General features: G+C 36.3%; 1 protein-coding gene across 1 annotated transcript in view; it reads right to left on the minus strand.

The window, feature by feature from the left end:
• Nucleotides 1–5,695: 5,695 nt before the first annotated feature.
• Nucleotides 5,696–23,487, minus strand: part of PPFIBP2 (PPFIA binding protein 2) — a 125,606-nt gene continuing 107,814 nt past the window's right edge. Inside the window, exons 15-27 of the mRNA XM_070934362.1 lie at nt 22,658–22,718; nt 20,418–20,459; nt 19,344–19,491; nt 17,775–17,807; nt 16,863–16,998; nt 16,443–16,571; nt 15,402–15,552; nt 13,386–13,497; nt 12,865–12,953; nt 10,587–10,709; nt 10,131–10,256; nt 8,522–8,710; nt 5,696–6,469 (exon numbers count right to left, since the gene is read on the minus strand). Coding sequence (XP_070790463.1) covers nt 6,278–6,469; nt 8,522–8,710; nt 10,131–10,256; nt 10,587–10,709; nt 12,865–12,953; nt 13,386–13,497; nt 15,402–15,552; nt 16,443–16,571; nt 16,863–16,998; nt 17,775–17,807; nt 19,344–19,491; nt 20,418–20,459; nt 22,658–22,718 — 1,531 coding nt within the window. The 3' untranslated portion in view covers nt 5,696–6,277. The remainder of the gene's footprint in view (nt 6,470–8,521; nt 8,711–10,130; nt 10,257–10,586; nt 10,710–12,864; nt 12,954–13,385; nt 13,498–15,401; nt 15,553–16,442; nt 16,572–16,862; nt 16,999–17,774; nt 17,808–19,343; nt 19,492–20,417; nt 20,460–22,657; nt 22,719–23,487) is intronic.

Consider the following 23,487-nt stretch of genomic DNA (forward strand, 5'->3'; position numbering starts at 1 on the left):
GACATCACCTAATCATTTGTGATATGATTTCGAACATAATATTTTCCACATAAAACTTTAATAATATTTAGATAATAATGACAATTATTTAAACATTTTAAAACTATTCTCATGCGGAACCTTATACCTCATTTGGATTCAAAATACTCATTCCGCAGGAGAGAAATCAAAATTCTGCCATTACTGCTATAAGATACTGTGGTCCAATATATTTTACCTTGTAGACCAAATACGCTTCAACTCCTGGTAACACCCGTATACATGCTTTAATGCAATTATTTTTTTAAAAAATTGTACAATAAAGTTTGACATTAGAACATGCAATATTTTAGATCCAGAATTTATACCTTTACATCAAATAAAAGTATGTTCAAAACGATCGTAGGTCTGAAAGGGACAGTTTCTGGATGAATATTGAGCCACATCTACAAGTTACCATTGATTATAATATTCAAAGCCTTGTTATTTAACTGAAAACTGGCTGGTGTCGCAGTATAAATTTGTTGCTATCTTCGGGTTAATACTTTTGCAGGAAGAAAAAGGTTGTGCTTATATTAGCAACAACTTATATTGGGAATGTATTTGGCAAACAAGGAATTTTGTCACCAGTAGGTGGCAAACTTGTATAAAGATAGTTAGATGAACAAGATTGCATTAGAATTGTTACAAGCCTTTTAATTTAAACTATAGATTGCTGAAAGCCTTTTAGGACAGATTGGCAAATATTTCTGCAAAAAAAAAAAAAAAAAGATATTCAGAGAGTGGCCAATTACCCCACCCCCCAAATCAGTTCTGAAAGAGAATAGTGTTGAGGTGTGCCCATTTATCTCATTTCAAAAGGAAACTGAAGCAGACAACAGAACAATTCTGTTAGAGATAAGAAAGAATACCATGTCAGATTCTAATTATTAACAGTATTCCCCTTATTTGGAAAGCTGTTTACACACACTGCTGAAATATTACTAATATTTCTACCTGAATTTAAATGGTAAACTTGGATACTCCAAATCAAGAGATTTTGGTGGTTTAGATGTAATTATAAATACACACACACCCTAAATTGTCATATATTTTTTACAAAATCTTGGTATCTAGCTATGGATTTTGAAGGTGTTTTTAGTATTGAAAACTGGTAAGTTTGAAGAGGTTGGTTCTTTTCTGACAAAACATTTTTCTCTTAATTACTATAATTTAAGGAAATATTACAATTTAATAGTTGGGAAATGACTTGAAGAATTTTCTGCACTGAAAAATAAGTGGGATGACAGAGAAAGAAGTCCAACTGTGGGCATTTGCTTGGTCCCTTCATTGTTTCTCATGCTTCCAATTCAATCTATAGAATATTTCAAAGAATTTTTAGCTGATTAGGACAAATAAACTGATCTGCAAGGCAATTGTGTATAAAGCAGTGATGAGCTTTCTGGCTGTATGGCTATGGTCTAGGATTGGGGTTTCCAACCTTGGCAACATTTAATACTTATGGACTTTAATTTCCAGAATTCCCCAGCCAGCCATACTGCCAGAACAGTTATCACTGCTTCATTGATGCCAGCTGTGAAAGCCTATGCCAACATGCTGTTGTGTATTTCCTTTGATTTTGTAAGTCAAACGAAATGTAGAATTTATTACAATGTATTTTTGATGTTGCATGAATTAATACACCCATTTAAACCCTTGAACAAAGCACAATCACCTCTGACTTTTCCACAGTTTCTATCACACTACAACAATGAAATGTTATATAAACAAATAGCTAATGGAAGTTTTTTTGTTAACCTGTCACCGCTTAACCCGGATAATAAGGCTACTTGTTGTAGATTGCATGTATAGTTCAAAATTAGCAAGATGGAAGACAAGAATGATTACAAAGAGGATAGGAATGATTTCTTCATCAAATATTGGGAGCTTCTAGTACTCAGTAGTTGATACTCATAGCAACTAGTCAAAGTCCTGAAGAAAACAGTGAGCGTGTAAATTGGTGGTAGCACTGGGTTAATATTGTCCAACTTTGAAAATCAAACAGGACCAGACCTGGTTAATTCTTGGATAGGAGAACACCAGAGAATACTGAGATTGTAGACTAGGTTTCTACATTAAAAAAAATGAAAAAGCAATGGCAAAAGATTTCCATACTGTTTCAAAGACAGCTGCATGGATGTGCCTATGGAGTCATCAGGTCCTCTTGATCATGATATCTTGAACCAGTGAACACATTTTAATACATAAAGGAATCACATTTTCAGTTAGATTCAATATAAATCATCACAAACTATACTGACAATAAATAGCTACAGCTTTGAAGTCTATTGCAGTTCCATTGCACCATAACCAAATCTTAAAATTACAAAATATAGAAAAAGGGATCACTGTTAAATATGTTCATAGTGATTAAAATAAGTGATCAACAGATCTTTGATTTCCAAATTTCTAGAAAAATTGCATAGTTCTTTAAATGCATGTCTTAATTACCTAGACCAGAGAGTTTATCTGTATGTGTGTACATTTTTAAAAAGCACATTGAGCAAAGAAAATGATACGTTTTTAGGTATAGCATTCAGCCTGCATCAGTTTTCTGTCATAATAGGAAAGGACTGAAGTGTTATTCCTGTGCCATCTTCATCTCCAGTCCTCAAAAGATGTTAAAAATTGATCGTTGTTTAGCATCTGATCTTGGCTTAGCATTGTCTGGAAATAATAATAAAAAAAAATCAAGCTACATCTACAGTCAGATACACTAGAAAATGAGAAATAGCAATAGCACTTAGACTTATATACCACTTTACAGTGCTTTACAGCCCTAAGCAGTTTAGAGTCAGCATATTGCCCCCAACAACTTGGCTCCTCATTTTACCCACCTCGGAAGGATGGAAGGCTGAGTCAACCTTGAGCCTCATGAGATTTGAATTCCCAAATTGCAGTTAGCCGGCAGTCAGCAGTAGCCTGCAGTACTGTACTCTAACCACTGCAACACCGTGGCTCATATTGAAATGTTTTTATGATAATGATTTATGAAACAATTTATCCAAAACCCTTTTCCCAATCAGAAGCCTAGGCTTCTTCATTCCTCCCTTAAAGGATCCAAAACTTTGAAATTGTTTTCTTTCATTGACCTCAGTGGGAAGAAAGAAAATAAACGAGGGGAGCTTGATAGATCTAAAAAATCGCTCTCTTTCATGGGGATGACAGCTAATATTATAGAAATAATCTTGGCTGATTAACAACCAGCCATAACAACATTTCTAGATAGCCCTCTTGAATTCATACATACCGTGAGGTTGCTTATTCCTCGAGACAGCTCCCCTATTTGCATCACTGCTCCTTCTGAATGGTCCATCTGCAAAATCATTTCGGCAACTAGATTGAAATTAAAGCAGCCATCCAATCTTAGTCAAGCCTGCATGCACAACTTTTGGGATAGCAGAACTGTTCCACACATATGACACGTCTTTGTCTTCAGGAAGTTGAGGCTGACTTACACAGTTCCCTCCACTCCCAATATTGGAAATATTTCCAAGTTGCACATTTTGGGACCAAATATGAAAAGGCAATTCATTGCAACTTCTTTTTTTTTAAGTGGTATGTTTGATACTATATTTTTAATAAAAAGAATGCAAGAGCTGTTTTCAGTAATTCAAAAAGCATTTTTTGATCTCATGCAGATTCAAATGCTTATCATGCTATTTTAATAACTTAGACATTCATGTTCATTGTTTAACACATAAGACATCAATTAATATGCTCAATGCTTCATTATTCTAAAATGTAATTGTTTTTCATCTGGCTCCATCATTTAGTCATGGCAGTTATCACTGTGTAACACAGAAAATAGGAATATGTCCACTCTTCTTTCCCCTTTCTATCCCCACTCAATGCCCCCATTGTAGGGCTTGAATTTCTGTATTCAGAGATATTTGTGGTGATGGTAGTTTGTTTCTAAATGATTAGGCTGCTTGGGAGATTAGGTGCCTAAATATTTATAACTAATTCTTGTGGTCTGTGTTGGGTACTGTTTTTCCACTTTCCCTTCCCCTTGCAAATTTTAGAAATTGACATTGATCAACTAGCCTTTAGATGTGTGCCTATTTCCAAAGTTGGATTTCTGATAATCTACCTATTCCAGATAGCCGGGGTTTTATTTTGGGTTAGATACCTTTGTGTAACCCAGGGGTGTCAAACTCAAGGCCTGGGGCTTGGATGTGGCCTGCGGGGTGCTTAGATCTGGCTCATAGGGCCTCCCTGGAAACAGCAATGGTGCTTCTGCTAGCAAAAATGGACGGCCCTCCTGAGATGGCAGAGGGTTATAGGAGGCCGTCACAGCCAAAAATGGAGCACAGGAGCCCATTTTTGTTGTCAGAGCACTCGGGACACCACAGGCACCCCTGACATGAGTGTCATTGAGCTGGCCATGCTTCCCCCCAAGGTCAAACACAACACTGATGCAGCCCTCAATGAAATTGAGTTTGACACCCCTGGTCTAACCTTACAGTATTCTATACAAATCAGCCTTAAGTGACACTCAAATAGGTCTACTAGCAAATCATACAATTGACTGCATGTGTTTAAGGATTCTTTCAAGCCTTAAGGGTTAGCACTTGGGGTAGAACAGGTAAGAGCATAGTTTTTAAAATGAACATTTTTGGCAGACAAGGCAGCCTAATCTCTGTAATAGTTTTTCTACGGAAACAGTAGTTGGCAAACCTATATACTTATTAATATGACTCTAAGATACATTCCTTGAATGTTAATCAGCTCTATATTCTATACCAAACTAGTGTTCATGGATATTCAACTAAATTTTGATGATTTTTTTAATTGTTTTAAATCAATGTTCGGGCTGGAAATTTCTGGGAGTTGAAGTCTACACATCTTGAAGTTGCCAAGTTTGAGAAATACTGCTTTAAATAAATCAGGACAGAACAGTTTGGTCTTCAAACAATGTGGTTTTGTGGTTTCCAAACTCTAACCATGACTGCTTTCGATAGGCAGTGAAATAGCATATAACTCCAAATTATAAGTTGTCAAGAATCATAATATTTAAAAGATGCAAATTCCAAGTTTAATTTTCATTTACTTTGTAGTATTACATGCATGCATGCTGAGAAGCTTTTCTGTACACGACTGATTCCTGTAAACTAGACAGATCCTTCATCCTCACTGAGAAGGGAGTTTGAAATGAAAAGAGGCTGAACACAAAGTTAGGAGGCTAAGAAAATGTGAGGAAAAATCTATACTTTATGAGTGTTTAATTTTAAGACGTTCCAGGAGTTTGACTGAAAATTGTGTTTTAAAAATAAACAGAACATTGTTCCAATTGTATATAAATCAAACACATACTGAACAAATTACATGCTTTAAACAAAATGAAAAACAATTATATTTTAAATGAGAGAAAAATGGAACGTATTAGATGTCATAAATCATGCATGGAAAAAAATACTTTTTGCAGTTAATTTTGTGATATTACCATAATTTTTCTGATCAGTTTGACTCCGAAATCAGAGTAAATGGTAGTTTGGCTTGCTATCTTTTATCTTGCAGAAACTCCAATTACTCCATTTTTCAGGCTTTTTAAAAATTACTTTACACATGATTCTATGTAGTATTTCTTGGGACAGTGATTTATAAATTCAGTCTAAGCACCTTTTAAAGCATAATTCAATCACAAAAAGAATAATCACAACAAAAACAATTAAGATGTTTTTCCAAGTAAATATTTTATTGCTTTCGTCAAGAAATTGTATTCTCAGATTTTTTTTTTTAAAGACAAGACCCATCATTAGGCCTATATTTTAATGCTCTATTGTATGCAACTACTATGGTGCAGACGCTGCACAATTAAAAGAACATATTTTAATAAAAATATACAATTCAGCTGTGCTGTCAAGAATAAAATAGATCATTCTTATCACTGTGGACATGAAAAAGCTAATACAAAATGTTAAAAATTATTGTTGGTCATTGTAAAGGAAATATAATAAGCTCTGAGCTGCCATAGCAGCTCGGAGAGCACTCATGCTCAATTTTAGGTGCCTTGAATGTCAGCTACAACTGTTGTGTAAAGCTTTTTCTTTTCCTGAAAAAGGGCTTGAGAAGATGAATAGGATGAAACAGTTGCAAATGGGGGGAAAAAATTCCAAGTGATATTTTAAAGATTCTTCAAGCTTCATCCTAATACATTCACTAAAGACATGCAGATGCATTATGCACTTTAGTTAAATTATAAGAAAAGGTTATCTGTAAGCTCCAGAATGCATCAAGAGGATGAAAGGTGAGTGTATCAGTCTCCCTGGCCCACCTGATCCAGTTTGTCTAATTCTTTGTCAGGGAGGGTGTTATGCATTCTGTATGCACCATAGCTCTTCTGAGTGCCATTGGTTATACTTGTATCCATAGGGCAAATATAATCTGTAGATTCATCAAACTTCTTTTTTCTTAAGTTTCCAAAATGTGAAAATCCAAGTTTCTTTGGCTGTCAAGAATGAAGGGTGGGTGGGTAGGTGGAGAAAGAGAGAAAGCATTGTCAGAAAATCACTACGGGGGAAATGCAGAAAACACTGATAGTTAAAACGACCTCTGCTAAATAATAACACCTTTCACAGACTTTACAAGATTAATTTGAACGTTTTCATTGATTTTTCAAGTTCCTGTAGGAAATGAACAAATGCATCGAAAGGAAAGGGGAGGATTGTCTTTCTGCTAAAGAGAAGGATTAGTAATGGAGTCACTGACATAACTTTTTGGATTCCGTATAGGAAAACTAACCTGAGGAAAAGTTCTTTAAAAATCAGAGCATAACTGTTTACCATTTTAGCAAGAAGTATTAATGTATCCTTTAAAAGGACAGGAATGGTAATAGACTAAACTTTGTACTGCTGCCATCATGTTCTTATTCAACCTTAACTCTTCTAGGTACATTAAATTTAAGATCCTCAAGGGCATGCATACAGGGGTGGGTTCCACTTATCTTTGCTACCGGTTCTCAACGGGAGTGCGCGCGTGCTCGTTTTGCTCACATGCGGCACTTATGCGCATGTGCAGAGCGTCCATGATGACATCTGGGCGGGTGGGCGGAGCCTCCCGCTGCCATTACTACCAGTTCGCAAGATCTGGACCAAACCGGTAGCAACCCACCACTGCATGCATACCTTTATTAACCCACAGAAGAAAAAAACAGATCCCAGCTACTGAGTGTGTGATATGCAAAGTAGCAGAACATAAAGAAATGCTTCTTTAAAACAAACTAACTACTGTACTCAGTGCTGAGAAACATACACAAAGTTCCATGTATCTTTATGGAGAGCTTTTCTTCCATTCCTGCTCCCAAATATCAGACCTCTCAAGTGGCACAAAATCATAGCAACAACACCTCATGATTTTTTCCCCCAAAAAATAAGCTTTAAAAAAATCTGGACAAACAGCCCTTCTTCAAAAAAAGAAAGGAAGAAAATTATCATTGCAAGTGTATTGCCCCATAATGAATCCTGGTTAGCACCATAGATTAGTCCTCCTTATTATGTTCACTTAGAAACAAACCTATTTCTACTATTCTGTCTTCTATCTTTTGTGTGTGTGTGTGTGTGTGTGTGTGTGTGTGTGTGTGTGTGTGTGTGTGTGTGTGTCTTTGAATCAGCCTTAATATAACCATGGATTATTTTGGAAGAAACTTTTTCCCTTGACTTCTTCTTAGGGCTGACAGGGAATAAAAAGTCAGTTTGCACGAAACGTTGTTACCTTCCCACCAAAGGTGGTCCCTATTTTTCTACCTGCATTTTATATGTGCTTTTGAACTGCTAGGTGGGCAAAAGCTGGGACAATTAATGGGAGCTCACCCAGTTACGCAGCACTAAGGATTTGAACCGCTGAACTGCCGACCTTTCGATCGACTAGCTTGGCTTCTTAGGCACTGAGCCACCACGTCCATCTCAAAGTCACCTAGCTGGCTTCTAAAGCTGAAAGAGGACTAGAATTCAGGTTTCCTTACTCCCAGCCCTTAATTTACGAGACCAGACTGGCTCTCAAATTAAAATTCGGAATGCACAATGAATATAAGTCAGATGCAACAATCAGCAGGGGATGTTTGCATTGTTGTGCCTTGGCTGGAAGCTATGCCGCCTTTCCATCCCATGGATAAGTTTAAATACAGAATTTCAGCTACTAAAAAATAAAAAACCTACTCTGCAGATGCTGTCGTTAGAGCCCCAAATTGGTTTAATAATTAGAGCAGATATTTCTCATTTGGGGACACTAAATTGAAATCCTTACTGTCTCTTAGCCAGATTTCCCAGAATTCTTTGGGGAAGCATGCTCTTAGTGTACAAAAAGCCTCCGTTTTTAAATAACATAGCAGTTATAATAACTCTTATTCATCTATTTAAAACTCCTATTGACCTCTCAATGAAACTCACTCTCAAGTAGTTACATGGATTACAAGATTGCTGCCTAAGAGATTACTGGCTTTTAAACTGCCAGCTAGGGACTCAAGCAGGATTTCTAAAGTTTGTATGGTTTCTCTATAGCCTACCCGGACTTTCGCGGTGGTAGTGAGAGATGCATAAGCGGTAGATTCCATGATTTCCCTTTTATCTTGCTGAGCCTCTGGCCCGATGAGCACATTGAAATTTGTGGTCAAGTGGCGTCTTAGCAGAGTCTTTTGAGGTGGAATGTTGAGGAGCATTGCTAGAGTATCTCCATTGAAACGAGGCTCCAGGATCTGTGAGAGAAACAAAGAGCATCTGTGCTGCTTTAAGTGTGGTCTCTAAGCAGCAAGGTATTCAAAGGCTATTCTGAGGGTTGCCTGCTTTCATTAGACTCTGCGTATGCGGGATGTGTTACCGTATCACAGAGCCAGGAAGCATAAAGGCTTCTTCACATGTTAGCCTTTATAATCCATTTCCAACAATTATATAACATTGACAGGAAATATAAATTTAAAAATGCCATTTTAAGCGACACTTCTTTGGGATATCAAAGAAAAACATCTGTTTCATACTGCAGTTCCAGATCTATAGGGTTAGTATACACTTCCATTGCCATTTGATCACATCTCTTAATGGGAGCCATAATGATTTGGATCCTGGAGTTGTTCCTGGAATTTTGATTCAGCAGACTTTTCCCTTTGTCAGGAAAAGAAATTATTTTTCCCTTTCCGCCTATATTTCCCCCATGCATCGCCCATGCTATTCTGGAGGGTTCATTTGCAACAAATCCATTCATTTGCAACAAATCCATGAGAGGACATTGTAACAAATATATTAAAATTCCCAACTTTTCTGTCCAGCAGTGAGAACTTGGGGAGCATAGTTTTGCTCAAGGAAGCCAGGATCCAAGCGAAGCCAATATGTTTAGAAAGGAACATTGGTTGTTTATTAACAAGTGCCATTGCCTCAAGGGATTTTATAATCGAATGATGAAAAGTAACACAAGAGAAAGAAAGAACAGAAACATGTAAGAGATGAACAGAATTAAGTAAGACTATATATGCATAAATATATATACTGTCTACATTAATAATATCTGATGTGTAATTTTTAGAGGCACAAAGGAAGAGATCAATTGTACAAAAAGATTTAAAAGAAGGAAGAGGAGGATTATATGCTTGATATAATGTTATGAAATGTATACTGTACAGTTCTTAGGCTAATGTGATCTTGTTTAAAATAAGATAAACAATAACTGGTGTCAAGAACACAATTGTTTTAAAAAGCATTTGTAACTGTCTATCTTCAGTCTAAGTCTTGAATTTGCACTGTTGCTTAAAACAATTCATGATAAAAATATAATTTGTTCTCCCTTGCCTGGGATAGTTTATATTCATTAAAAAACTCAGACAACATTTTAGCAATTGCCAATTTGAAAGTAGTTTTTGCTCTCTATATATTTCATATATTAAGCGCTAATGATTTGGGTACTGGTTTATAACACAAGATCATTTATAAAATGTTAAGTTAAATACTGCCAAATTTATTTTACATAAAACACTCAGGGGAAAAAAATTCCATAAACGGACTTTCCTTTTCTTCAATCAACAAAATAGACACAAACATTAAAAACTGAAAGCTGATGTGTTGATAAATTGTCCTGTTAATATTTATATTGCAAAACTTAAAGGAAATTAAGCTCTTTTTTCTTACGATGAGTCCACCGTGAACGCCACTTCCTCGAAGGTTTGGTGCATATTCTGCCAAATCTACTGATCTGAGCCATTCCATCACTCTATGATTAGACCATTGTACTACTTCTGATGAGGAAATATTATTCTGTATTGAAGAAAACAATGAATGATAAATACAATAAATTAGTCCACCTAGATGCTGCTAATAAAGTGATTCTTTCTAAATATTCAGTAATTGTTCTTTAATCTGTTGCATAGGTTTTATTCAAATTCCTTTTCCCACACGAAGTCCATCTTATCTGTAGAATTACACATAAACATTGACATGGCATTCATATTTCTCTGAGCAGAAGCAAAAGGCAAGGAGAAATTAACTAGCAAGCTTGCCTAGGAACAAAAAAGGTTGATAGATTTCCTCACTAATGGATATAAGAGCACTGAGTCTAGGAAGCAAAATCAATGACTTTTATCTCACCTCATCTGCTGGTCTTCTGCGTAAGCAATGTGGGTTAAAATTGTTCAGGTGTAGTACGTGAATGGCACATTTAATGCTGAGGTGATGCAGCTGGCTTGTAACTTTGAGGAAGAGGAGGTCATTCTGTAAAGTTGTTAAACTTAGAATTAGAATTTCAAAGAATTCTAAGAAACCAAAACAACACATTTTTTCTTTTTTTCCCCTTCTATTGGAGCCTGTACGTACCATCATTGTGATTCCTACTACTGTTGCCAGAGGGCCCAAAGTAAGAAGGGAAACACTGTTTCTTATTCTATAATCACAGAATCTTCCTTGTATAGGTAATCCTTAACTGACAACCACAACTGTGAACAGGAATTTCCATTGCTAAGCAAGGCAGTTGTTAAGTGAGCCATATCCGATTTAATGAACATTTTGCAATGGTGTGTTAAGCAAATCACATGGTGAAGCAAATCCGGCTTCCCCCATTGACTTTGCTTGTTGAAAAATGGCTGGGAAGGATGCAAATAGAGATCACATGACTCTGGGACATTGCAACAGTTGTAGACACATGCTTGTTGGCAGATGCTTGTATTTTGACCATGTGATCATAGGGATGCTGCAGCGGCTGTAAGAGCAAGTCCCTTTTCTTCAGTACATTGTACTGAACATTGAACATTGTTCAATGAACATTCTGAACATTCTTCAGTACATTTTAACTTTGAACGGCTGCTAAACAAATAGTTTTAAGTTGAGGACTACCTGTATGTGGTTTATAAAATACTCAGTATTTTATAAACCTTACATAGTCAATGTAAGGCAGGTGAAATGCTGTTTTATGCAACTAATTAACAGGAGATTCCCCTGCATTTTATAGGGGCTGGAGTTCTGAAGTTGACTATTTCTTTTGACTATTGTACATCTCAATTCTGGATCCAACAATCTGGTGGATCTTGTTTTGTTCAGTTCTGTTCTGTTCACTCCTTTGCATTATGATACTGGCACTATATATGTTCTGTCCCCATCCCCCCCCCCCCCCACACACACACAAACAGCCAGCCGGGGGTTAAAGAATTACTTGGCACACACCAGGTTCATTATCAGGAACTTGGCAGCAATACGATAACCGTCTGCCAAGTGCTTTACTTCAAGAAGAGGGAGTTTTCCTCCACCAGATAAACACCGACAAATACACACAGTTTTCAAAAACAGTCCAGCTCAAACAGAAACCTTCAGCAGATTCAGGCGTTGTACAAAGTGACTAGCCAGAAGTTAGCTTTGTCCGTCACAGAGTCTAAATGGCCACCACACTCTCTTATATAGCCTGTGGGGTGTGGTCCAGTGACTCAGCTTAATCCCTGGCACGCCTCCTCATCTGCTGAAAACGTTTATCTCGCCTTCGTTGGCGTGGATCCAGGAACGACGTATCACCATCGCTGTCATCGGAGACACCTGGCTCCTGGCCAATCTCCTCTCCCTCAGCAGACACCTGAGGCATAGCCAGAGAGGAGGAGCCTGGAGAGGGAGGCCTGGCCGGCTCTTCTCCTTCATGTTCGAAGCCTTCTTCCTCCGATAAGATGGGCTCAGGGGTCGGAGCCACAACAATATATACACTCATTATGGATATATGAGAGCCCGTTTGGATTAATGATTAAGGCATCAGACTAGAGCAGGAGACCCTGAGTTTTAATCCCTTCTTAGGCACAAAGCAATCTAGGTGACCTTGATCCAATCACTTTCTCTTGGCCCTAGAAAAAAGGCAATGGCAAACCACTGTTGAAAAACCTTGGGACTTGGCCAGGCAATCTCTGAAAACTGAAATTGAACATGACTGAAAAGAGAAAAAGTGTGTATATAGTATGCTGTTTAGATTGGTCTACAATTTAATACAGGAACAATAATTTTTCTTGGGATTGAGATGTGTTGCAGAATGAGATTTATCTTTTTTGCTAGTATGATTTTAACAAAAACCATTCCCTTGTTTTAAGCTAGAGCAGCAATTAGTGTCATTTAAAAAAAAAAAGTATGTGTGTGTGTGTGTGTGTGTGTGTGAGGGACTCTTCCATTGTCATGTTTACCACGAATATCCAAAAAATGGTCTGGGTTAGCTTCCTGTCCATTCAAAGTGTCTGGAAAGTTAAATATTGACAATACTTGAGAATACAAATTCTAAATATGGTTTCGAAAGAAAGGAATGCTGGGATTAAGTTATTCTCTTCTGCTCCATCTGATTGAAAAAAAAAGGAACATTCACTAGTCCCAAACTTTTAGGCTAAAATAAGGATTTTAGCTACCTTACCACAGTTAGATATTGCAGCATTCTGCCATCAACTCGTGATTCATGAAACTGATCTTTGTACTGAGGTAAACCAATATCATCAAGCCATCCTGTGGAATATACATGAATATACTTTACTGCTTAATTAAAAAAAACAAAACCAATTCACTTGTTCACAAGATTAAAATTTGTTTTTGCAGTATAATGTTTCTAGCTTCTTATATTCTCTGGAGAATAATATGATTTCCATCCCTATTGTTTGTGTCCATTCTACATGTTTAATATTTTTCCCGTCAAAACAGCTTTTTAAGAAATCTTCCATCTAATTTCATAGTTTATATGAAGCAATATGATGCTCAAAAAAGAAATAAAACTGAAGAAAATGAAAATAAAGCCATGTACCTCTGTAAGGTTTCTAGAGATGAAATTGAAGTTGAATAGGGTTTTTTTTAAAAAAAAGCATACAAATTTTTAAATTGTAAAGTAGGCTAGAAACATAATCAATCTTTTTTTCATTTCTTTTTGCCATTTCAAATACTTACGTGTAACCCAGATATGATCTAACTGTGCAGACTTTTCATCTTGTTTTGTATTTATAGCTTTAACTGCCAAAACCAATTTCTTCCTGTGTAAAGGATGCTTAATTCCTAACTCCTGCAAGGGGAAGCAATGATGATAATTAAAACAGTACCTGTCAACTTGACACATCTTCAAATAGATCACAAATGCATTGAAGTTCTTGAATAAAAGATACTATGCTGATTTGGAAATTTCCAAAGTAATATTACTGTTTTAATGTTTAAACCTCATGATATCCAATTTGTTATCTGTGAGTACATAGGGTTGCTAAAAAAGCAATCTTTGAATTCAATATATGCAAGGCTGATTTTATTTGGACCTATGGATCATAAATACTGATATACTTCACCTTTAAGATTAAAATATGCAGAAAAAAATTATATGCGAAAAGGGGTTGTGCAAAGTGTATGTATCTGTGTGTGTGTAACTGTAGACAAAAGTGAAAAAAGAGAAACTGATTTTAATCTTTGAAAATCCTTATAAAAATGAACACACTAGGAAAAGCACATTCAAGAATATGCAAACATTCTTTCTAATTTGTACTGCCTTCTACTTTGTTTTCTGTTTTGTTCTATGAAAATTCTGGCAAATCAACCCTGAACAATTGTTTTAATTCCTCCATTTCTTTACAATGGCAACCAAGTTTATATACTCTGCCTACAAAGATATGTTTATATGTGCATTACATAATTAAACCTAATTATTAATTAGAGTTGAATTAACAATGCCTGCTATTGGATTTACAAGTCCTGTTATTTGATTTATATTAGTAGCTGTTTTAGGAATGTTCATGAATAATTGCTATAAAGCAGTGGTTCTCAACCTGTGGGTCGCGACCCCTTTGGGGGTCAAATGACCCTTTCACAGGGGTCACCTAAGACCATCGGAAAACACATATTTTCAATGGTTTTAGGAATAATTTTATGGTTGGGGTCACCACAACATGAGGAACTGTATTAAAGGGTCGTGGCATTAGGAAGGTTGCTATAAAGGGCCTTTGAAAATCTTTTATTAAATGTAGAGTGGATCTATAAATTAAAATTAAATAAAAGCAGTCCAAATAATATAAAACACTCCCTTGAATCAGATACACACCATTTAAACATGACTTATTCTGTCCCTCCATTAAACTTCTATAGCATAACGTCTATAACTGACTATGTTTAAAGACAGTTTCCCCTTCTCCAAAGCACAAGGGTCTTATGTAAAGCAATCTGACAATTGCTACTCACTTTTCCAGCTTAGACCTCTGTTTTATAGATAATCTAACCTTTGATGTACACTGTGGGGGATTTGATTTGCTGCAGCCAAATCAAATATCACTGGGGGTTAATGATTTGTTTTATATTTTCAATTTATAAAATTACATATAACAGAGTAACAGAGTTGGAGTCTTCTAATCCAACCTCCTGCTCAAGCAGGAAACCCTATACTATTTCAGACAAGTAATTATCCAATCTCTTCTTAAAAACTTCCAGTATTGGAGCACTCACAACTTCTGGAGGAAGTTGTTCCACTGATTGATTGTTCTAACCGGCAGGAAATCTCTCCTTAGTTTAAGGTTGGTTCTCTCCTTGATTAGTTTCCATCCACTGCTTCCTGTCCTGCCTTCAGATGCTTTGGAGAATAAGTTGATCCCTTCTTTGTGGCAGCCTCTTAGATATTGGAACACTGCTATTATGTTGCTCCTACTCCTTCGTTTAATTAAACTAGACACACCCAATTCTTCATATGTTTTAGCCTCCAGTCCCCTAATCATCTTTGTTGCTCTTCTTTGCACTCTTTCTAGAGTCTTAACATCTTTTTATATCATGGTGACCAAAACTGAATGCAACATTCAGGTGTGGTCTTACCAAGGCATTATAAAGTGACTCTAACATTTCACAGGTTAATATACAGTATCATTGGAATGCACCATCAATCAGAAAAACCCCCAGAATGAACTCTTAATGGAATTTTTAGCAATCTAGAATGTTTACCTTTTCCATATCCTGAGGTGTTGCTGTTAGAAGTGTATGGCCAGATGTTATCCACTGTCTTGCAAAAATGACATACTGACTAAGGCCAAAGTCCTCAAGCCAGTTGCAAACACGTTCAGTGCCCCATTGGGCAAATGGGGCATTATGATCACTAACAACCACAATTAAGGAAAAGAGATTTGCATTAGCATATCATTATTGACAACCTGCAATCCATAACTGGCACTGAGATGTAAGATCAATTGAATAAATATATATATAAAAGTTTGCCAACTATTAGTCACTACAGATTAAAATCAGAATCACTTAATCCCAGGATTATTATCATAATAATGTGGGGAGATTATATTCAGAAAAAAATCTGAGCACAGAGATATCCCAGTTCATACTATCAAAGAATTTTGATAGAATCTTTTCTTCCTTGCCATTAGTTTTTATTTTCAAGAATAGGAAAATTTGCCATGCGTCACTTGCTTTTGAGTATTAATAAAACTGGAATATTTCTCAGAAACATACAGATGAGCTAACCACATAACATGACAAAAATAGAAGCCCAGTAGCTTCAATATGACATTTAGGCTGGGTAGGCTTAGGAGCTATAGCATTTCATGCTAATCCCATTGCAAATCAATTTGCTCTTTGGTCATTTGCTGTGACTCGGTTGCAAACAACCAAAGTCCATTTTGATAGAGTTAAAGGGAAGTAGACTAAGCAAAGAAGCAAACTTTATTCTTGTTTCAGAAACTGCAGTCAAATAGAACAGTGAAGCTTTGTAAATAAGAATTATTAGTGATGGAGGTTGCTAAACAATTGAACGTATCCTGTACAATTGCAAACACACATTTGCCAATTAGGTCCTCTGGAGGAGAAATCTTGGTTTGAAAATCTCTACATAATGGTAAAACAATGCTTTTCACTACAGAGCGAATTTAACTCTGTTAAATGAAATTTAGAGTGAATTAAAGTTAAATGAAATTCAGAGTGAATTTAAACACTTAAGCAAATAGTTAGCCACACAAAAAATAAATAGCCATCTTCTACCTCTTTGGACCCTTGGTGTCCTTTGACCGAGATAATCGAGGTCCAGCTGTTGCACGGAGACCACCTCTTCGAAATTCAGCCAAACCTAGATCATCTCCAGGGAAATTTCCAGATTGAGTTCGACGTATCCTTTTATGGAGATGTTAAAAATGGTAAGTTATCAGAAATTCAAACACAGGCAGCAAATTTTACATACCAATACCTGAATTTTTAATATCAGATATCCAGTAGTTTCTAATGTTTCTTCAGGTGGATGCATTAATCTATTACATTGCTTATGTTTCCTGGATTTTCCTTTTACATTTTGTTTTATTATGTGATTTTTATCAATTATTACTGACGTGTGCTGAGCAGGGCAGCTGTATAAATCAATGTAAAAAAATAAATAATCAAGATAGAGGGGGGGAAAAACACACTTACTTTCCCCATATTTTTTTAATTCCTTTTGGACTTCTTTTGTTGTCTGGAGATAATGGAGACTGTGCACCTGAATCTGTTCCAGATGACAAGGGTGAAAGTTCCTCTGAAGTCGTGTTGTCCATGTGGTCAGGAGCTCCTGTGGAATATAAAGGATATCTATGACTATAAATCACTCAAAGCTGCTCATATATATTGGGTTGCATATGTTGGATATATTGGATTGCAAAAATAAAAGCCTGCGTCCTCTCAAATGTATAAACTGGTGTTCTATGGGTAGAAAAAAAAATAATTGTATGTAATTTATTTGGTGTATAGTAACGTTGACCATGAAAATATCTTCTCACAATGCTGTCTCCCTCAGCTAAGAAATGGAGATGTGCACCGCCCGCTAGAGTCCAACACAACTGGATAGGGGAAACCTATAACTTTACCTTTACATAATTTATAACACCGGATGGAAAGCTGAAGGGTTCACTGATCGTATTATAAATTGAACATGGTGTCCCATGATAGATATTGGTAATTATAGCCTGATATGTAACATGGATGCAAAATACATTTTTCAAATGAACATAATTCTCTATGGCATGGAATAGTCAAAATGTTTTCCCGTAAGCTATGTTTTGCATGGCTTAATGGCAAAAATAAGATGCATTTTAAATATTTTTCCCAAACATGTTTTCTTTTGAAGTACTAAATGCAGATTTCAAGCATGTCCAGCGTCCATTAAAAACCACAGAATCCCTCGTGTTGCTCTCTAAATGCAGTCTTGTACTATTAGGACTATATGTGGCTTTCACTTGCTGAATCAGAAATCACGATTAAAAAAAAGGCAACTCCCTGCAATTAGTATTTTCAATAAAGTTATTTATTTCTTGCATAAAGGTGGCATGTTGGTTAGGTATACAATACCTAATATTGGTGCACTGACACTCCTGAGGCGATCTTCACTCATTCCAAGAAGCAGAAAGCCATATGAAGAAGCAAAGATGATGTAAAATCGAAGCAAAACAAAGTTAAAGAAAAGCAGAGAAAGCAAACAGACGAAAGAAGGAAAATAAAAAAAACATGGACAGGAGGCAAAATAGCAAAGCAGATGAGCTTGAATGCTCAGGAGCAGTGTGCGCTACGTACAGATGAAAATCTTTTACTGTGAGAAATACACAATTAAAGAAAAAAATCCTCATACCGAGTACTAAGCCAGTACAATGAATAAATCAAAACATGTTCTTTTTCTAACTTAAAATGCAAACAATTCATAGTAATATGTGTGAGTTTTCCCCCTTAGAAACAAATCATGCTGATCTTCTAGGCTCAGCTATCAGTTTTATTTATAGAGAGAGGTCAAATATCTTTTTAATTTAATTTTTAATTTTTATCTTTTCCGGGGAAGAATCCGGAAGCGGCGCGGCATGACTGGCTGGGAAAATGCCGAGCTCTGACGAGCTTGGCGAAATCCAGCCAGACGAACCGTCACTGGGGGTTTTTCGGACCAAAACTGTCCTGTAGGGACAGTGAAGAAGGAGAGGCAGCTCGGTGTCTAAAGAGGGACAGGCAAGTCCCTTGGATAGCCCGAGAAACTTTTCGAGGCCTGGGTTTTTGAGGGTCTCCATACTGTAGTGTAAATGAAAAGCAGAGTCAGAGCCCTGTGGCCTACTTCTTAGGAATTCAACCATTAATTCAATTAAGGTGTAGGACCTCCTGCTTGAGCGGGATGGGGTGGCGGTGGGGGTTGGACTAGATGACCTATAACAGTGATGGCTAACCTTTTTGCCATCGCGTGCCAAAAGCAGGGAGAGTGCAGGGGTCGTGCGCGCGTGCCCCCACCCATAATTTTATGCACCCCGCCCCCGCGCATGTGCACATGACCCCTCCCATTTCTAATTAGCAATTCAAAAAGTTATACTAGCTTTACAACAACATGTGGGCAGTGTATTAAATAATGATAAATAAAGACTGGTGGAACTAAAGTAATACAAGTAAATAATGGAAGTTACCTTTCCTGGGCCTACACTGGCCTGGTCTGACAGTGATTTATTATAATCATGAACAGAGGTCATGATACAGAGATGACCACAAGGTTTTTAATGTGTGTCACATATCATATTGTTTTGGCTGCCATTGTGACTTTTCTCCACACATCCCTGCAGTTGTTCATTTCCTGCCTTTGCAGTGGATGTAACAATTCAGTGTCCATAAAATTATTCCCAGATCAATAGACACTCCAAACTCTCAGACTAATTATATTTTAGGGCCATCATCAACTAAGTATGCTGCTAACAGTCTGAATTCAGAGAATTAGGAAATCCAACTTTCTACAGTGTAGGAGCCATATTGATGGAAATTAAGATTCATTACCCTTAATAACATGGTATTATTCTCACAAGTCCAAATTTTACTCCGTGGCATTTTAAAAATATTTTTAAACCACACACAAATGCACATAGGCAGCAAGTTGGTTGTTGTTTCCATAGTACGTACTCAGGCTCTGTATGCCGTTGTCGTCACTGCCATTTATACAACATGGAGTAGCAGGTGTATTGTACAGGTGGTTATCTCCGTTGTGTGCTACTCGAGGAAGTTTCCCTGGCAAGGTTTGGTACTTGCTGCTTTTCACATGAGATTTATTCTATGTAGGTTTCCATTTTTTTTTTTAACAAAGAGAGAAAAATAATTAAGTCAACATTGTTTCTAAAATATGCTACATTCGTTTTTAGTCAGAAGCTATCAGCATTTGTCTTCTGAGAAGTAAAAATATTTGGCCAATACAAAAATTCTCACTGTGGTCAAATGTTCTCTACTATTGTGGACAGATGTAACTTTCTGGATTAAAGAATGTATGAGACAGCAGGATCTGACAGCTAAAAACAGAATAATGAAGACAGTGGTAGAGAACTTTGTCACATATATATATGTTTACATACCACATATTAATATCCATGGTAATTATTTTATCTTAATTTATCCTTGTGTGCTACTTGTTGAATCACTATTTATATTATTTTATTTTTAAATAATATAAATAATAAATTACATTATTTAAGGAAATAAATGCCACCATCCATGTGACATTTGGAACAGATGTACCATGGATGACCTTAATTGATATCTCTTCCATGTCCCTACTTGATATCTCCTCCAATATACCTGACTAACTGCATTCTGTGCTGAATAGTCATGGATAGCTTTTATGGCCCATTTAACTATTCTCACTGTTGAGTAGCCTATACAGTCCATTTGTTACAAACACCTAATTTTTATCATGTATAGATTAGGAAAGCAAGGAGTAAGGTGTTAGTATTTAGTTACACAAGCATTTTGACATGACTTCGTCCTATTATACTCACTCATCAGCCTTAGAAAATGTTAATTTTAAGCCTTAACTTACAATATTTATTATACAAAAATTAACAATACAAGCTTGGCTAATTTGCACAGACCGCCCACATACAAAAATTCTCAAGCACACATTCCGTGGTAACACAGATAAGAAAATTACGCACAAAATAAAGAAACTGTTTTCAGAGTGTAAATGTTAAAATGGAGTTAATATACCTCTTCTTCTAGATCATGTTCTACTGGTTTCCCATCAACATGCTATGAAGTTGCAGGAAGGGCAATTTCAAAATATGAGGGAGAGAAAGTAACAAACAAAATGTTAGTGTAGACATAAATGATGTGATATTTTTAGTCCAGTCTATTGGATAACAATAATAGGTTTATTTTCTCCTCAATATGCAGTGTCCTGCTATACGGATATTAATGTGCATGTCATTTTTCATAAGAATACAGAGAAGAGCAAACAAAAATGATAAGGGGCCTGGAGGTTAAACTGTACAATGAACAGTTGAAGGAACTAGGTATGTCTACTCTAACAAAGAGAAGGACCAGAGGTGACACAGAAGCTGTCTTCCAATACTTGAAGAACTGTCATAGAGAAGAGGGCGTCGACCTATTCTCCAAAGCACCAGAGAGTAGGTCAAGAAGTAATGGGTGGAAGATCATTAAACAGAGACCCAATCTAAAACTAAGGATAAATTTCCTGATAATGTAGACAATTAATCATGGAATGGCTTGCCTTCAGAAGCTGTGAGCGCTTCTACATTTGAAATTTCAAGAAAAGATTGGACAATCATTTGGTATAAGATCTTATGCTTGAGCAGGGAGTTGGACTAGAAGACCTCAATGTCCCTTCCAACCCTTTTATTCTATCTTCTAAGTCTAGCTTCTATTAAGTCAATGGAATCTGTTACAGGGGTTGCTACAGACACTACGCTGAACCCAGTCACTGTCCATTCATTCTGATTATTGCCTCAGAGAGAACAAATTTCAAAAGTTGGCTACTGCAGAAATCCTTATAGATAGCACATATTGGAAAAATAGTAAAAATTACAGTCACTCCAATCTCACAATTCCTCCATGAACACAATGCGAGATATACTAACTGTACTAATCAGTGCTTATCATGTATCTGTATATGGACTGAAAGACCTGCTGATTTCCCTCTGGAAGTGAGTGGCAACACATTACTGCATTGAGGTTATGCAGATTGGATTTAGCAATATAAGTAGCATAGATAATGCAGTGGTGGGTTGCCCCCGGTTCGGGCCGGTTCTATAGAACCGGTAGTAAAACCGGAAGGAGGCCCTGCCCACCAAGCCCGATGTCATCAGAGCGCTTCTGTGTGCGTGGCCCCATTGCGAACTGGTAGTAAAGATAAGTAGAACCCACCCCTGAGATAATGCATAGTCAAATGCATGAAAGTGATGCAAATCATCTGCTCCATCATTTTATTATACTAAAAATAGGAATAGAACAATCTATTTATAGCAAATTCAGCTGCAAGTAGGAGAGGCTATATTCTAATCTTGTCTAACCCCTGGTTTGCTTGGAGGGCTCTTTATGTGCACAAAGGATTATGTAGATAAGATAGTTGGCAGTTCAAGAACTGTTGGCATGACAAGTATGCACATATCCAAATGTGCAACTTCAGAGAAAAATATGCACTGCAGGAAAAATGCATTTATGGATGGCCAACAGTTTTATAAAACAAATTCTCACAAGTATGTAATCCCAGGGTTCCAATATATGGTAATGGATGCTGCAAATGGAACAGAATCTTTAATATTCCCGATAAGCATTAACAAATCTGCCATTTCTGGCCTTAGGGTATAAGGTCTTCCTTTCACGTTTTTGGCCACAGTCAGCTATTATCAGCTTCTGCCTAGGATCTATCTGCCAATTGCCCGTAGTATCAGCATACTCATATCAGCATTATATCAATCTCAAGGTCTTACTAAAAATCAATTACTTATATGCACATCCAAATTATACACTACACAAGAACAAAATAAAAGTGCAAAACAAGGAGAAAATAAACCTTAGAATTATATGGTAATTGGGAAAGTTAGTTTTTCATTTGCTATGCATAAGAACACAAATTATACTGAAGGGATACAATGGAAAACCCACAGATTAGCCTATTAAATTGATATATCACCTGAATAAATGAGTATAGTTTGTTAGTTAAGTGCAATCAAATTATTTTAGATTTGGATTTATATTGCATATGTTGTTCAGAATTTACCAAATATAGATAGCTTCTTCCTGATGTGGGTGATTTAGCAGATATTGATGTATGTGGCAGTACAGAGCAGTTTCTTTTGATCTCAAAGTCAAGGCAACAGTGGAATTAGAATTGTTTTGCTACATGAAACTTCTGTGGATTGAACTTTATATCCAGCTTTATATACTTCCAATGCATACTAGGCAAACATTGAAATATTGGAGCTAACCTTTTCCACAAATTCACTCTGCAAGTCTTCTAGACTGCTTGAAATTTTTTTCTGAGATATCCTTCAAAATACAATGACAATAATTAATGAAACCATACACATACCAAATCACATTGATGATGGCAACAATTATTTGACATTTACAAAACCCTCCTGCATAACCTGCAATCTTAAGTTTGAATAATAAATGCCACCAGTAAAACTCTTACCAGTAGCTGTTAAGACAAGGTGTATCCATGTACATGCAAGTAGGCTAGAGCAAATTAGGATTTTTAAATACAATAAGAGGCTTGCAGAATGTTAATATGGATATAATTGATATACATTGTATATGTAAGACAGAAGTGTACTGGTTTTTGACAGATATATTGAGAATACAAGAATCTTTTCCTTGCCATTCAAATACCAGAACACACAGCCTTCAGGTTGACTGATTTGTATATCAAAGGAAAACAAAACAGAATGTGAACATAACTGAATTATTATTAGACTATGTGGGAGGCAAAGGAGGAAGAGCGAATTGCACTTTATAGATCATATAAAGAAAACAAATAACTATATAAAGAATGAGTGAATAGGCTGAGAGGAAGGGGAAGACATAAAAGCTTTGGTTGATGGATTCAATAATATCTTCAAAAAGAGAATTTGGAAGTGGTGCTTAAACTAGATCAACTGAAGTTTCGTTTCCTTTTTTTTCTTACCACATATTTTAATTTCTTTCATTAATATTACACTTTTTTTCTGTACTTTTCATAATATAATCTACTTTGAAAGGTAACAGCATGATGTGTATGCATGAATGGATATACTGATAGAAAACTTCATTTAGA

Source organism: Pituophis catenifer, unplaced genomic scaffold, assembly GCF_029215685.1.
Source record: "Pituophis catenifer annectens isolate HBS135680 unplaced genomic scaffold, rPitCat1.0.hap2 SCAF_1, whole genome shotgun sequence".
Taxonomy (NCBI): Eukaryota; Metazoa; Chordata; class Lepidosauria; order Squamata; family Colubridae; genus Pituophis; species Pituophis catenifer.